The 14,488-nt window shown below is 38.9% G+C and overlaps 1 protein-coding gene across 3 annotated transcripts in view; it reads right to left on the reverse strand.

Annotated features, from left to right (window-relative positions):
- Positions 1-14,488, reverse strand: part of KCNJ3 (potassium voltage-gated channel subfamily J member 3) — a 198,220-nt gene that overhangs the window by 44,940 nt on the left and 138,792 nt on the right. Inside the window, exon 3 of one of the 3 annotated variants that reach the window (XM_027560359.1) lies at positions 10,330-10,390. The exons of the other annotated variants lie outside the window; for them this stretch is intronic. Coding sequence (XP_027416160.1) covers positions 10,347-10,390 — 44 coding nt within the window. The 3' untranslated portion in view covers positions 10,330-10,346. The remainder of the gene's footprint in view (positions 1-10,329; positions 10,391-14,488) is intronic. 3 annotated transcript variants of the gene reach the window in all.

Genomic DNA, 14,488 nt, shown 5'->3' on the forward strand with positions numbered 1-14,488 from the left:
TAAGGCTTTATCTTTAAGATATGAAACTATTATTAGTGACTAAAGTAAAGGTCAATGAGAAACTGCAATACGTATAAAAGAACTAACTCTGAACTACACTTTAAAACCATATATCAGAATATATCTACAGAATAATTATTCACACATATGAAAATGTCACTTCATGGAAGTTTTTCAAAACTTCCATAAACTGCAAGTTTAATGGTAGGTTATTTACAAAAACATTTGCTGATGTATTCATACTTTTCTATCATCTTATAACCCAAAGTTATAAAGAATACTGTCAATCAATACATATCCATTTACATTTATTAAATAACAGATATAATTTTTTATAGTCAATTTTTAGTGCTTTTAGGTTTGTAACAGTTCACACATACTGAATGATATTTGTGGATGTGCTTTTCTTCCCCAACTCTAATCTGATCTCTTTTGGCTTAAGACTCTCATTTATCCAAACACCAAATTGTGTGAGATAGATAGATGATAGATAGGTAAGTAGATAGAGGGATAGACATATGTATATGTTGGTATATATCTATATTTGTATCGACGGCGCACAGAGCACGGGCAGCTGTGATGGCGCACAGAGCACAGCCAAGAGGAACTACCCCACGTCCGAGATCGGGGGCAGAAACCAGGAGGACCCCATTCCCGAGGCGCGGCGGCCAAGAGGAATTACCCCATGTCCGAGGTCAGAGGCAGTGGCCGAGAGTGCCAGGCTGCGACGGTGCAGGAATGGCCGAGAGGAGCTACCCCACATCCGAGGTCAGGGGCAGGGGCGGGGAGGAGCTACCCCACGTCCGAGGTCAGGGGTGGCAGCCGAGAGGAGCTACCCAATGTCCGAAGTCAGGGGCAGCGGCCGAGAGTGCCAGGCTGCGACAGCACAGGAGCAGACAAGAGGAGTTACCCCATGTCTGAGGTCAGGGGCAGTGGCCGGGAGGAGCTACCCCACGCCCGAGGCCAGGGGCGGCGGCCAAGACGAGCAACCCCGCATCCAAGGAGCGATGGCTGCGCGGGCACAGGAGGGCCTAGAGGAGCTATTCCATGTTCAAGGTCAGGAGGGGCAGCAGTGAGGAGATACCCCTCGTCCAAGGTAAGGAACAATGACTGTGCTTTGCTGCAGCAGCCATGAAGAGATATCCCACATCCAAGGTAAGAGAAACGCAAATAAGACAGTAGGTGTTGCAAGAGGGCATCAGATGGCAGACACACTGAAACCATAATCACAGAAAACTAGTCAATCTAATCACACTAGGACCACAGCCTTGTCTAACTCAATGAAATTAAGCCATGTCCTGTGGGGTCACCCAAGATAAGCGACTTAAGGTGGAAAAGTCTGACAGAATGTGGTCCACTGGAGAAGGGAATGGCAAACCACTTCAGTATTCTTGCCTTGAGAACCCCATGAACAGTATGAAAAGACAAAATGATAGGATGCTGAAAAAGGAACTCCCCAGGTCAGTAGGGGCCCAATATGCTACTGGAGATCAGTGAAGAAATAACTCCAGAAAGAATGAAGGGATGGAGCCAAAGCAAAAACAATACCCAGTTGTGGATGTGACTGGTGATAGAAGCAAGGGCCGATGCTGTAAAGAGCAATATTGCATAGGAACCTGGAATGTCAGGTCATTGCATCAAGGGAAATTGGAAGTGGTCAAACAGCAGATGGCAAGAGTGAACGTCGACATGCTAGGAATCAGAAAACTAAAATGGACTGGAATGGGTGAATTTAACTCAGATGACCATTGTATCTACTACTGTGGGCAGGAGTCCCTTAGGAGAAATGGAGTAGCCATCATGGTCAACAAAAGAGTCCGAAATGCAGTACTTAGATGCAATCTCAAAAACGACAGAATGATTTCTACTCGTTTCCAAGGCAAACCATTCAATATCACAGTAATCCAAGCCTATGCCCCAACCAGTAATGCTGAAGAAGCTGTGGTTGAACGATTCTATGAAGACCTAACAAGACCTTTTAGAACTAACACCCAAAAAAGATGTCCTTTTCATTACAGGGGACTGGAATGCAAAAGTAGGAAGTCAAGAAACACCTGGAGTAACAGGCAAATTTGGCCTTGGAATACAGAATGAAGCAGGGCAAAGGCTAATAGAGTTTTGCCAAGAAAATGCACTGGTCATAGCAAACACCCTCTTCCAACAACACAAGAGAAGACTCTACACATGGACATCACCAGATGGTCAACACCAAAATCAGATTTATTATATTCTTTGCAGCCAAAGATGGAGAAGCTCTATACAGTCAACAAAAAAAAGACCAGGAACTGACTGTGGCTCAGATCATTAACGCCTTATAGACAATTCAGACTGAAATTGAAAAAAGTAGGGAAAAACACTAGACCATTCGGGTATGACCTAAATAAAATCCCTTATGATTATACAGTGGAAGTGAGAAATAGATTTAAGGGCCTAGATCTGATAGATAGAGTGCTATGATGAACTATGGAATGAGGTTCGTGACATTGTACAGGAGACAGGGATCAGGACCATCCCCATGGAAAAGAAATGCAGAAAAGCAACATGGCTGTCTGAGGAGGCCTTACAAATAGCTGTGAAAAGAAGAGAAGCAAAAAGCAAAGGAGAAAAGGAAAGATATAAGCATCTGAATGCAGAGTTCCAAAGAATAGCAAGGAGAGATAAGAAAGCTTTCCCCAGTGACCAATGCAAAGAAATAGAGGAAAACAACAGAATGGGAAAGACTAGAGGTCTCTTCAAGAAAATTAGAGATACCAAGGGAACATTTCATGCAAATATGGCCTCGATAAAGGACAGAAATGGTATGGACCTAACAGAAGCAGTACATATTAAGAAGAGGTGACAGGAATACACAGAAGAACTGTACAAAAAAGATCTTCAAGACCAAGATAATTACAATGGTGTGATCACTCACCTAGAGCCAGACATCCTGGAATGTGAAGTCAAGTGGGCCTTAGAAAGCATCACTACGAACAAAGCTAGTGCAGGTGATGGAATTCCAGTTGAGCTATTTCAAATCCTGAAAGATGATGCTGTGAAAGTGCTGCACTAAAAATGCCAGCAAATTTGGAAAACTCAGCAGTGGCCACAGGACTGGAAAAGGTCAGTTTGCATTCCAATCCCAAAGAAAGGCAATGCCAAAGAATGCTCAGACTACCGCACAGTTGTACTCATCTCACACGCTAGTAAAGTAACGCTCAAAATTCTCCAAGCCAGGCTTCAGCAATATGTGAACCGTAAACTTCCAGATGTTCAAGCTGGTTCTAGAATAGGCAGAGGAACCAGAGATCAAATTGCCAACATCCGCTGGATCATGGAAACAGCAAGAGACTTCCAGAAAAACATCTATTTCTGCTTTATTGACTATGCCAAAGCCTTTGACTGTGTGGATCACAATAAACTGGAAAATTCTGAAAGAGATGGGAATACCAGACCACCTGATCTGCCTCTTGAGAAAGCTGTATGCAGGTCAGGAAGCAACAGTTAGAACTGGATATGGAACAACAGACTTGTTCCAAATAGGAAAAGGAGTACGTCAAGGCTGTATATTGTCACCCTACTTATTTAACTTATATGCAGAGTACAGCGTGAGAAACACTGGGCTGGAAGAAGCACAGGCTGGAATCAAGATTTCCGGGAGAAATATCAATAACCTCAAATATGCAGATGACACCACCCTTATGGCAGAAAGTGAAGAGGAACTAAAAAGCCTCTTGATGAGAGTGAAAGTGGAGAGTGAAAAAGTTGGCTTAAAGCTCAACATTCAGAAAACGAAGATCATGGCATTCAGTCCCATCACTTCATGGGAAATAGTGGAAACAGTATCAGACTATTTTTCTGGGCTCCAAAATCACTGCACATGGTGACTGCAGCCATGAAATTAAAAGACGCTTACTCCTTGGAAGGAAAGTTATGACCAACCTAGATAGCATATTCAAAAGCAGAGACACTACTTTGCCAACAAAGGTCCGTCTAGTCAAGGCTATGGTTTTTCCAGTGGTCATGTATGGATGTGAGAGTTAGACTGTGAAGAAAGCTGAGCACCAAAGAATTGATGCTTTTGAACTGTGGTGTTGGAGAAGACTCTTGAGAGTCCCTTGGACTGCAAGCAGATCCAACCAGTCCATTCTAAAGGAGATCAGCCCTGGGATTTCTTTGGAAGGAATGCTGCTAAAGCTGAAACTCCAGTACTTTGGCACCTCATGCGAAGAGTTGATTCACTGGAAAAGACTCTGATGCTGGGAGGGATTGGGGCAGGAGGAAAAGGGGAAGACAGAGGATGAGATGGCTGGATGGCATCACTGACTCGATGGACGTGAGTCTGAATGAACTCCGGGAGTTGGCGATGGACAGGGAGGCCTGGCGTGCTGTGATTCATGGGGTCGCAAAGAGTCGGGGACACAACTGAGCGACTGAACTGAACTTATACATAAAGATAGCAAGCTCCAAAATGCAACACAGATGAAGGGAAAAGTAAAAAACAAGTCAAAACTAAAAACAACTAATATATTTTCTTCTGAGCCAGTGATAATCATACTGTAGTTGAAAACTATTTTCTTACATGCACAACTTTTAAAAAATTCTGATCAATTCCCAATAATCAATATTCCCTTTTGCACAGTATGATGTACAGCAATTTTTACTCAGTGTAGCTTTTATATAGAATTTTTCTTTTTTTTTTCCTTTTTTTTCTTTTTTATTTTTTTAAAATTTATTTTATTTTTAAACTTTACAATATTGTATTAGTTTTGCCAAATATCAAAATGAATCTGCCACAGGTATACCCACGTTCCCCATCATGAACCCTCCTCCCACCTCCCTCCCCTACCCTCCTTCTGGGTCGTCCCAGTGCACCAGCCCCAAGCATCCAGTACCATGCATCGAACCTGGACTGGCGACTCGTTTCATACATGATATTATACATGTTTCAATGCTATTTTCCCAAATCTCCCCACCCTCTCCCTCTCCCACAGAGTCCATAAGACTGATCTATACATCGGTGTCTCTTTTGCTGTCTCGTACACAGGGTTATTGTTACCATCTTTCTAAATTCCATATATATGCGTTAGTATACTATATTGGTGTTTTTCTTTCTGGCTTACTTCACTCTGTATAATAGGTTCCAGTTTCATCCATCTCATTAGAACTGACTCAAATGTATTCTTTTTAATGGCTGAGTAATACTCCATTCTGTATATGTACCACAGCTTTCTTACCCATTCATCTGCTGATGGGCATCTAGGTTGCTTCCACGTCCTGGCTATTATAAACAGTGCTGCAATGAACATTGGGGTACACGTGTCTCTTTCCCTTCTGGTTTCCTCAGTGTGTATGCCCAGCAGTGGGATTGCTGGATCATAAGGCAGTTCTATTTCCAGTTTTTTAAGGAATCTCCACACTGTTCTCCATAGTGGCTGTACTAGTTTGCATTCCCACCAACAGTGTAAGAGGGTTCCCTTTTCTCCACACCCTCTCCAGCATTTATTGCTTGTAGACTTTTGGATCGCAGCCATTCTGACTGGTGTGAAATGGTACCTCATAGTGGTTTTGATTTGCATTTCTCTGATAATGAGTGATGTTGAGCATCTTTTCATGTGTTTGTTAGCCATCTGTACGTCTTCTTGGGAGAAATGTCTATTTAGTTCTTTGGCCCATTTTTTGATTGAGTCATTTATTTTTTGGAAGTTTTGGCCACAGCAATCAGAGCAGAAAAAGAAATAAAAGGAATCCAAATTGGAAAAGAAGAAGTAAAACTCTCACTATTTGCAGATGACATGATCCTCTACATAGAAAACCCTAAAGACTCCACCAGAAAATTACTAGAACTAATCAATGATTATAGTAAATTTGCAGGATATAAAATCAACACACAGAAATCCCTTGCATTCCCATACACTAATAATGAGAAAACTGAAAGAGAAATTAAGGAAACAATTCCATTCACCATTGCAACGGAAAGAATAAAATACTTAGGAATATATCTACCTAAAGAAACTAAAGACCTATATGTAGAAAACTATAAAACACTGGTGAAAGAAATCAAAGAGGACACTAATAGATGGCGAAATATACCATGTTCTTGGATTGGAAGAATCAATATAGTGAAAATGAGTATACTACCCAAAGCAATTTATAGATTCAGTGCAATCCCTATCAAGCTACCAACGGTATTCTTCACAGAGCTAGAACAAATAATTTCACAATTTGTATGGAAATACAAAAAACCTCAAATAGCCAAAGCGATCTTGAGAAAGAAGAATGGAACTGGAGGAATCAACCTACCTGACTTCAGGCTCTATTACAAAGCCACAGTTATCAAGACAGTATGGTACTGGCACAAAGACAGAAATATTGATTAATGGAACAAAATAGAAAGCCCAGAGATAAATCCATGCACATATGGACACCTTATCTTTGACAAAGGAGGCAAGAATATACAATGGAGAAAAGACAATCTCTTTAACAAGTGGTGCTGGGAAAACTGGTCAACCACTTGTAAAAGAATGAAACTAGAACACTTTCTAACACCTTACACAAAAATAAACTCAAAATGGATTAAAGATCTAAACATAAGACCAGAAACTATGAAACTCCTAGAGGAGAACATAGGCAAAACACTCTCCAACATACATCACAGCAGGATCCTCTATGACCCACCTCCCAGAATATTGGAAATAAAAGCAAAAATAAACAAATGGGACCTAATTAAACTTAAAAGCTTCTGCACAACAAAGGAAACTATTAGCAAGGTGAAAAGGCAGCCTTCAGAATGGGAGAAAATAATAGCAAATGAAGCAACGGACAAACAACTAATCTCAAAAATATACAAGCAACTCCTACAGCTCAACTCTAGAATTTTCTTTATTTGATTACATTAACTAGTTATTCCTTTTCATTAAAAATATTCTAAATTTATCATAAAAACATTTTTATTAATTATTAAATATTAATTCTTAATTATTTCTATTATAAATAATCTCAAGAAAGTACTATATACCAGGCAAAGGAACACCCTCATGAAATATATATTCTAATGGAAAGGGACACAAAAGATAAACAACTGAATGACATCATGCTAGAAAATAATAAGCTCTTTGAAGAATAATAGTGAAAGTGAAAGTCACTCAGTCGTGTCCAACTCTTTGTGACCCCATGGACTATATATTTAGTGGAATTCTTCAGGCCAGAATACTGGATTGGGTGGCCTTTCCCTTCTCTAGGGGATCTTCCCAAACCAGGGATCAAACTCAAGTCTCCTGAATTGCAGGGAGATTCTTTACCAGCTGAGCCACAAGGAAAGGAATAATAAAGCAGTGTGACTAATGGAGCAGGCATCCATATGTTAGGTATCAAGAAATAACTCCCTGATGGGCAGATGTGTAAATAAAGTAAGCAACGGAAACCATGAAAACATCTGGCAGAACCGGGGTTCATCAAAAGGACCATGAATGCAAAGGTCCTGGGTGGGTGTAAAGATGGCAATTATAAACAACTGTAGTTGCGGGGGCAGGGTGAGAGTCCACCATGACTGCAGGGCAAAATGCGAGGCAATGAATATTAAGAATGGAGTCAGGGAGACTGTCATGTGAACCTCATAAATTGGAGGAAGGATATACAGAAGACAGGAAGGGGATCTATAGCCAATCAAATCCCAGGAGGGCTTCATATACACCTACGCTTAAGTACATAAGGACAAAACTGGGTTGACTCACACATTTTCCATCTATTCAACTTTGATTCTTTCTGGTGAACAAGGTCATGTATAATAAGTCTATAATTAAATTACAGAGAAGGACACTGTTGAAAGCTGACTCTACAATCAATATTAATGTCTAAGGCAGTTTTAGTAAACAAAAAGAGGTAAAGAATTGAATAAAATCCACAAAATCTATTTGTTAATACCGATTATTAATATAGTTCTTTGGAACAGAATTAGCTGTTGATACTTGTTAAATTCCTGAGAATTTTCTACAACAGAATTAATAACCATACATGTTCACCTCTTTAGGACTGAGTTATATTCAAAACATATATTTAAGAAGCTAAGGAGGACCTTTTCCTTAAGCAGAATGAAAACAAGAATATAGAAGAATAATTATATAGAAACATGGCTTCTATATAGGTGGCACAGTGGGAAAAAAATCTGCCTGCCAATGCAGGAGATGCAAGAGATGAGGGTTCAATCTCTGGGTTGGGAAGATCTCCTGGGATAGCAAATGGCAACCCACTCCAGTATTCTTGCCTGGAAAATTTCATGGACAGAGGAACCTAGTGGGCTAAAAGACCATGGGGTTGCAAAGAGTTGAATACGACTGAGCAACTGAGCACACACACAGACATGACTCTAAAGGAAATGTTTATATTGAATAAAAGTCAAACAAATTAGGCAACTCTACTTTCCTATCTAACTACTGGGGCTACGGCAGCTATTCCTGCACATTCAACATGCCATAAATACACCAGCCTTGTCTCTGTGGAAGTCACGGTGCCTGCTTTTAACTGTCTTACCTATTTATGGCTGTGATCTTTTCTAGAATTGCTATCTGGCTCTAAAAGTACTTTGTTAAATTGCCTGGTTTACAATAAATCCTTTTGTTACCACTGTATTCCTAGGATTTGACAAAGATCTTAAAATGTTCCTGGGTGGTCACCTTTCACAATAATGTACATAACATTACTGATTATATATTTTTCACCCAAAGGCCCTGTAAAGCATTTCTACTGAGATTAAATTATAAAAGAAAAAGACCAAAAAGTGAGCAAAAATCATTTTATTAGCTTACTATACTGTGATCTCCTCCTTTAAAATACTTCATTTTTATATACAATTTCACCATGACCTGTACTATTATTGTACACCACGACTTGTACTATTATTGTGTGTGTGTGTGTGTGTGAAGTTACTTGTCATGTCCAACTCTTTGCAACCCTATGGACTTTAGTTTGTCAGGCTCTTCTGTCCATGGGATTCTCCAGGCAAGTATACTGGAGTGGATTACCATTCCCTCCTCCAGACAGTCTTCCTGAGCCAGAAAATCGAGCCTGCATCTCTGGTGTCTCTTGCATTGGCATGCATGTTCTTTACCATTAGCACCACCCGGGAAGCCATACTATTGCTATACCTATATATTATATTAAGAATGATATATTTGAAAATGTTGCTAATAATTCATAAAATGATATTTGTCCCCTAGGAATGGAGATATGTCATCAATGCCAAAAGTTACTTAAGTACTGAAAACCAAGAGAAATCACCAAAATTAGTTTAAAAAGAAAAGTTATCTCTTTTAAAAAGAAAAGCTATCTCTTCTTAAAACATGTGTGTATCAGGTAATAATCTTGGCATAAATTTTGAGGAAGAAACAAGACAGGAGAAAATGTGTGCAGATTGGAATTGGTGACACCATTTAGAGAGAATAATAGTAAGTGTGCAGTGAGTGGCAACTCTGTAGACACCACAAGAAGTTGATTAATATATGCATTTTTATATGTGCTGTGAGTTTTGACAATTTATCTGGGGCATGTAAACCCAATTTTGAAACATATTATTACATGGACAATGCATTTATCTCTGATGCAGTAGGGTATAATGTATAGTTCTTCATAGGTGAGGAAGGTGCCAGTTGACACCATTAGCATTTGTAACTCAAAATCTCCCCCATTTCTAACATTTTGTTCTTAGGGTAAAAAGGTTGAATTGATAAGATCAATAACAATTTTTTTCATATTTCAGTTTCTACAGTGAAATCTGTTTCAATTTACTGGATGATGCCAACATTTAACATATTTTATTTCATATTTTGCCAAGATAGTCATAAAACTGACCCCAAATAATAAATTTACCTTGAACAGTGGCATATCATCATATCTATATAAAGCTATGCTCTTATCAGCAGTCACTGAAGTAGGCAAAACCAGGTAAGGAAAAGGGAAAATTGGAGTTAAATTTGGATCCTAATAGAAGAAAACTCTGTCAAATAGAATGTGGAATCAGAAAATGGAAACACAACTCCAATCTATGATTCTGAAAAAAAAGTAGAGCAGATCTCGTAAGACATGGATATCCTGCTCTTCAAAAACAGACTTCATGGATGGTAGGTTCCTATCTAGTAATCTTCAAGTAGAGGCTTGAGGTTTGCATTTGGAAAAGACTGCTGTGCCAGGTAGAAAGAAAGTGGGGCACGGCTGCGAGCTGGTTACTAATGAAGGCACATAGGCTAGGAATAAAACAAAAAACACGGGACAGCAGCCCCTGCTGACACGAAATATATGAAAAAAAAAAACTCTTTAGCCATTCAAAATAATGCTTAGGGGTATATTCCAGATACTTACTCTCTATATATCCTGGGTTAATAAGTTAACTTCAATTGCTTACTAACATCAATTCCCGCATCTGAAAAAACAGAAATGACAATAATAATAATACCTAGCTTATCTCTATTGCTGGGATTAACAGAGACACTGAATGAAAACCATATAGGAGACACATAGAATGTGCTCAATAAACTTTAGTTTTGATTATTATTAATATACATAATATCTATAAAATGAAGCTTTTATTGCCCTTTTTCCAGCTTCATTCACTGACTATGTCATATGTCAGGCAATCTGATTGCCATATGATATACCAAAATAATCTGTAGACAAACTATTTTAATATCTCTTGACCTGGTTATGGGAGAACCAAATAAATCAAAACAAACTTTTGTAGAGCCCAAATCAACTGCCAGTGTTGTACTGTGCCTGTAAGAATGAGAAAACAGATCTGTCAATGTTTAAAAACAAAAAATTCTTTAGTCTGAAAAAAAGGGAGTACCATGGAGACAGAATCACTGGCTTACCATGAAATCAATATCCTACAAAAAATGTGAAACAACTTCAGAAAGTTTCTCATTTCTAACAGAATTCAAAAGATTCTGTGGCTTTCACAACAGAATGGTTATAATACACTAGGAAAACTTAGACTGAATTTTTTTTAAACATTTATTTAAAATTAAAAAAATATATATATAGCTTATTCACTCTGTTGTATAGCAGAAACTAATACAACATTGTAAAGCAATTATACCCCAATAATAAAATTTAAAAATTTAAAAAACCATATATATACATATATAAATACACATATGTGTATATATATATGTATATTACCTTTTGTCCTTACACTTCTTTTTCAATTAACAAATAGGACAAGTGCAGTATGCCCCACACTATGAAAAGGCAGTTTGTCAAAATTTCCTTGATTAAATAAGTGCCTGTTTGGTTGTACTGAGCTTTTGATCACCATTGCATTAAGAGATCAATTTGAGTAAAGTTTCACCCTTCTAATATTGATTCCTCTCATTGAGGGTGATGACATTCAAATTTTCTTTTGTATAATACTCAGTCAATAGGCATTTATATAAGGAATAAATAAATCCCACTCAGTGATATTTGTCATGCTCTTAGAATAGGTCCTAAAATTTCAAGTTGATTCAAGATATTTTTGGTAAATTAAATCTTTTTCCTCTTAGAGAATTTTCTACTTAATTGTCACTAGTAAGAAAGGCTGCTGAGTGAGACTTCCTTTGCCCAACAATTGACACCTAGGGAACAATCTAAAACCCAAGAACGTTTTTAGTAGTTTTAAAATTTTTATTTTAAAGAGAACTTAAAACAACAGGGACCACACCTTCCTTCCAGGCTTATTAAGTGTGGCAGCCACTGTACATGCTCCATCAATTGTGTTCGACTCTTGTGTGATCTGCATGGACTGTAGTTCGCCAGGCTCCTCTGTCCATGGGATTTTCCAGGCAAGAACACTGGAGTGGGTTGCCATTTCCTCCTCGAAGGGATCTTCCCAACCAAGGGATTGAACCCATGTCTCTTACATCTCCTGCACTTGCTAGTGGATTCTTTACCACTGCACCACCTGGGAACTGGATGAAATTCCACCAGTCTTTGTAGCACAGCTGCAATTCTCCTTCTCATATCCTTTTTCACTAAGACAGCTCAAAGCACCCTGAAAATTGCTTCTTTCCTGGACATACTGAAACGGGAGCATGGAGCAACTCATGGCAGTGGGACAAGAACGGACAAGACGTGGTAGAGCAAGGGCTCATGGTTAGTTGATGGAGGCCAAAGGGAGACAAAGCTGCTGCTCTCCAAGGAAGTGATGGAAGGGCTTGAAACAAACTTGAAAACTGTCCCCAAACATTCTTGTCTTCTTCATTAGCAGAGCTCCCAAAGAATAAAAGCATAGGAAATCACTTTAGAGGCATCACCCTCTGCTCCCTATAACACTTCATACACCTGTCTTATTTTTCAGATCCATTTTTATATTTTCTTGTTTTAATTTATTTTAAATTAGAATTATAGTCATTTTATAATGTTATATTAGGGATCTAATTAAAAACTTCTGTGCAGCAAAGGAAACTATAAGCAAAATAAAAAGCCAGCTTACAGAATGGGAGAAAATATTTGCAAATGATGCAACTGGCAAGGGATTAATCTCCAAAATATAGTAATAGCTCATACAGCTCCATAAAAAAAAAAAATCAAAAAATGGACAGAAGACCTAATAGACATTTCTCCAAAGACATATAGATGACCAAAAGGCACATGGAAAGATGCTCAATATCACTAATTATGAGAGAAATGTAAATCAAAATAACAGTGAAATATCACCTCACACTGGTCAAAGGCCATCACTAAAAAATCTACAAACAATAAATGCTGGAGGGGCTGTGAAGCAAAGGGAATCCTCTTACACTGTTGGTAGGTATGTAATTTGATACAATCACTACAGAGAACAGTATGGAGGTTCCTTAAAAAACTAAATAGAACTACCATATGACCCAGCAATCCATTCCAGAGCATATACCCAGAAAAAAAACACAATTCAAAATGGTACATGTGCCCAGTGTTCACTGGAGCACTATTTACAATATCCAAGACTAGGAAGCAACTGAAATGTTAATCAACAGATGAATGGATAAAGATGTAGTACATGTATAATGGAATATTCAGTTCAGTTCAGTTCAGTTCAGTTGCTCCACCGTGTCTGACTCTGTGACCCCAGGAATCACAGCACGCCAGGCCTCCCTGTCTATCACCATCTCCCGGAGTTCACTCAAACTCATGTCCATGGAGTCAGTGATGCCATCCAGCCATCTCATCCTCTGTCACCCCCTTCTCCTCCTGCCCCCAATCTCTCCCAGCATCAGAGTCTTTTCCAATGAGTCAACTCTTCACATGAGGTGGCCAAAGTATTGGAGTTTCAGCTTTAGCAGCATTCCTTCCAATGAACACCCAGGACTGATCTCTTTCAGAATGGACTGGTTGGATCTCCTTGCAGTCCAAGGGACTCTCAAGAGTCTTCTCCAACACCACAGTTCAAAACCATCAATTCTTCGGCACTCAGCTTTCTTCACAGTCCAACTCTCACATCCATACATGACCACTGGAAAAACCATAGCCTTTACTAGATGGACCTTTGTTGGCAAAGTAACGTCTCTGCTTTTCAATATGCTATCTAGGTTGGTCATAACTTTCCTTCCAAGGAGTAAGCGTCTTTTAATTTCATGGCTCCAATCACCATCTGCAGTGATTTTGGAGCCCCCCAAAATAAAGTCTGACATTGTTTCCACTGTTTCTCTATCTATTTCCCATGAAGTGATGGGACCAGATGCCAATGGAATATTACTCAGTCATAAAAAAAAATGAAATAGTGCCATTTGCAGAGATATGGATGGAACTAGAGACTCCCATACAGAGAAAAGTAACTCAGAAAAGAGAAAAATAAGTATCATACAATACCACTTTTATGTGGAATCTAGAAAAATGATACAGATGAACTTATTTGCAAAGCAGAAATAGAGACACAGAGGTAGAGAACAAATGTAGGGACACCAAGGTGGGAAAGAAAGCAGGGGGGAGATATCGAATGAATAGGGAAGTTAGTATGGACATATTTACACAACTATGTATAAAATAAATAATTAATAGTAACCCAGGCTTCCCTGGTAGCTCAGCTGGTAAAGAATCCACCTGCAATGTGGGAGACCTGAGTTTTAATCCCTGAGTTGGGAAGATCCCCTGCAGAAGGGAGCGGCTATCCACTCTAGTACTCTGGCCTGTAGAATTCACAGAGTCAGATACAACTGAGCGACTTTCACTTTCACTTCCAATGGCAACCTACCATATAGTATAGGGAACTCTATTAAGTGCTCTGTGGTGACCTAAATAGGAAGGAAATCCATAAAAAAAGGGGATATATGTATAACTGATTCACACTGATATACAGCAGAAACTAATATAACATTGTAAAGCAACTATATTCCAATAAAAATTATTTTTACAAAATAAATAAAAAGGTAAAAAATTCCACAGCTTGTCATTTAACACTTCCCTGTTCTACCTCTCTTTTGATCATGCCTTTCAGAAGAGCTGGGTATCCCCAAAAGACTCTTCCCTGGTAGCTCAGTGGTAAAGAATCCTCCTGCCAATACAA

Source organism: Bos indicus x Bos taurus, chromosome 2 (genome assembly GCF_003369695.1).
Source record: "Bos indicus x Bos taurus breed Angus x Brahman F1 hybrid chromosome 2, Bos_hybrid_MaternalHap_v2.0, whole genome shotgun sequence".
In the NCBI taxonomy this organism is placed as follows: domain Eukaryota; kingdom Metazoa; phylum Chordata; class Mammalia; order Artiodactyla; family Bovidae; genus Bos; species Bos indicus x Bos taurus.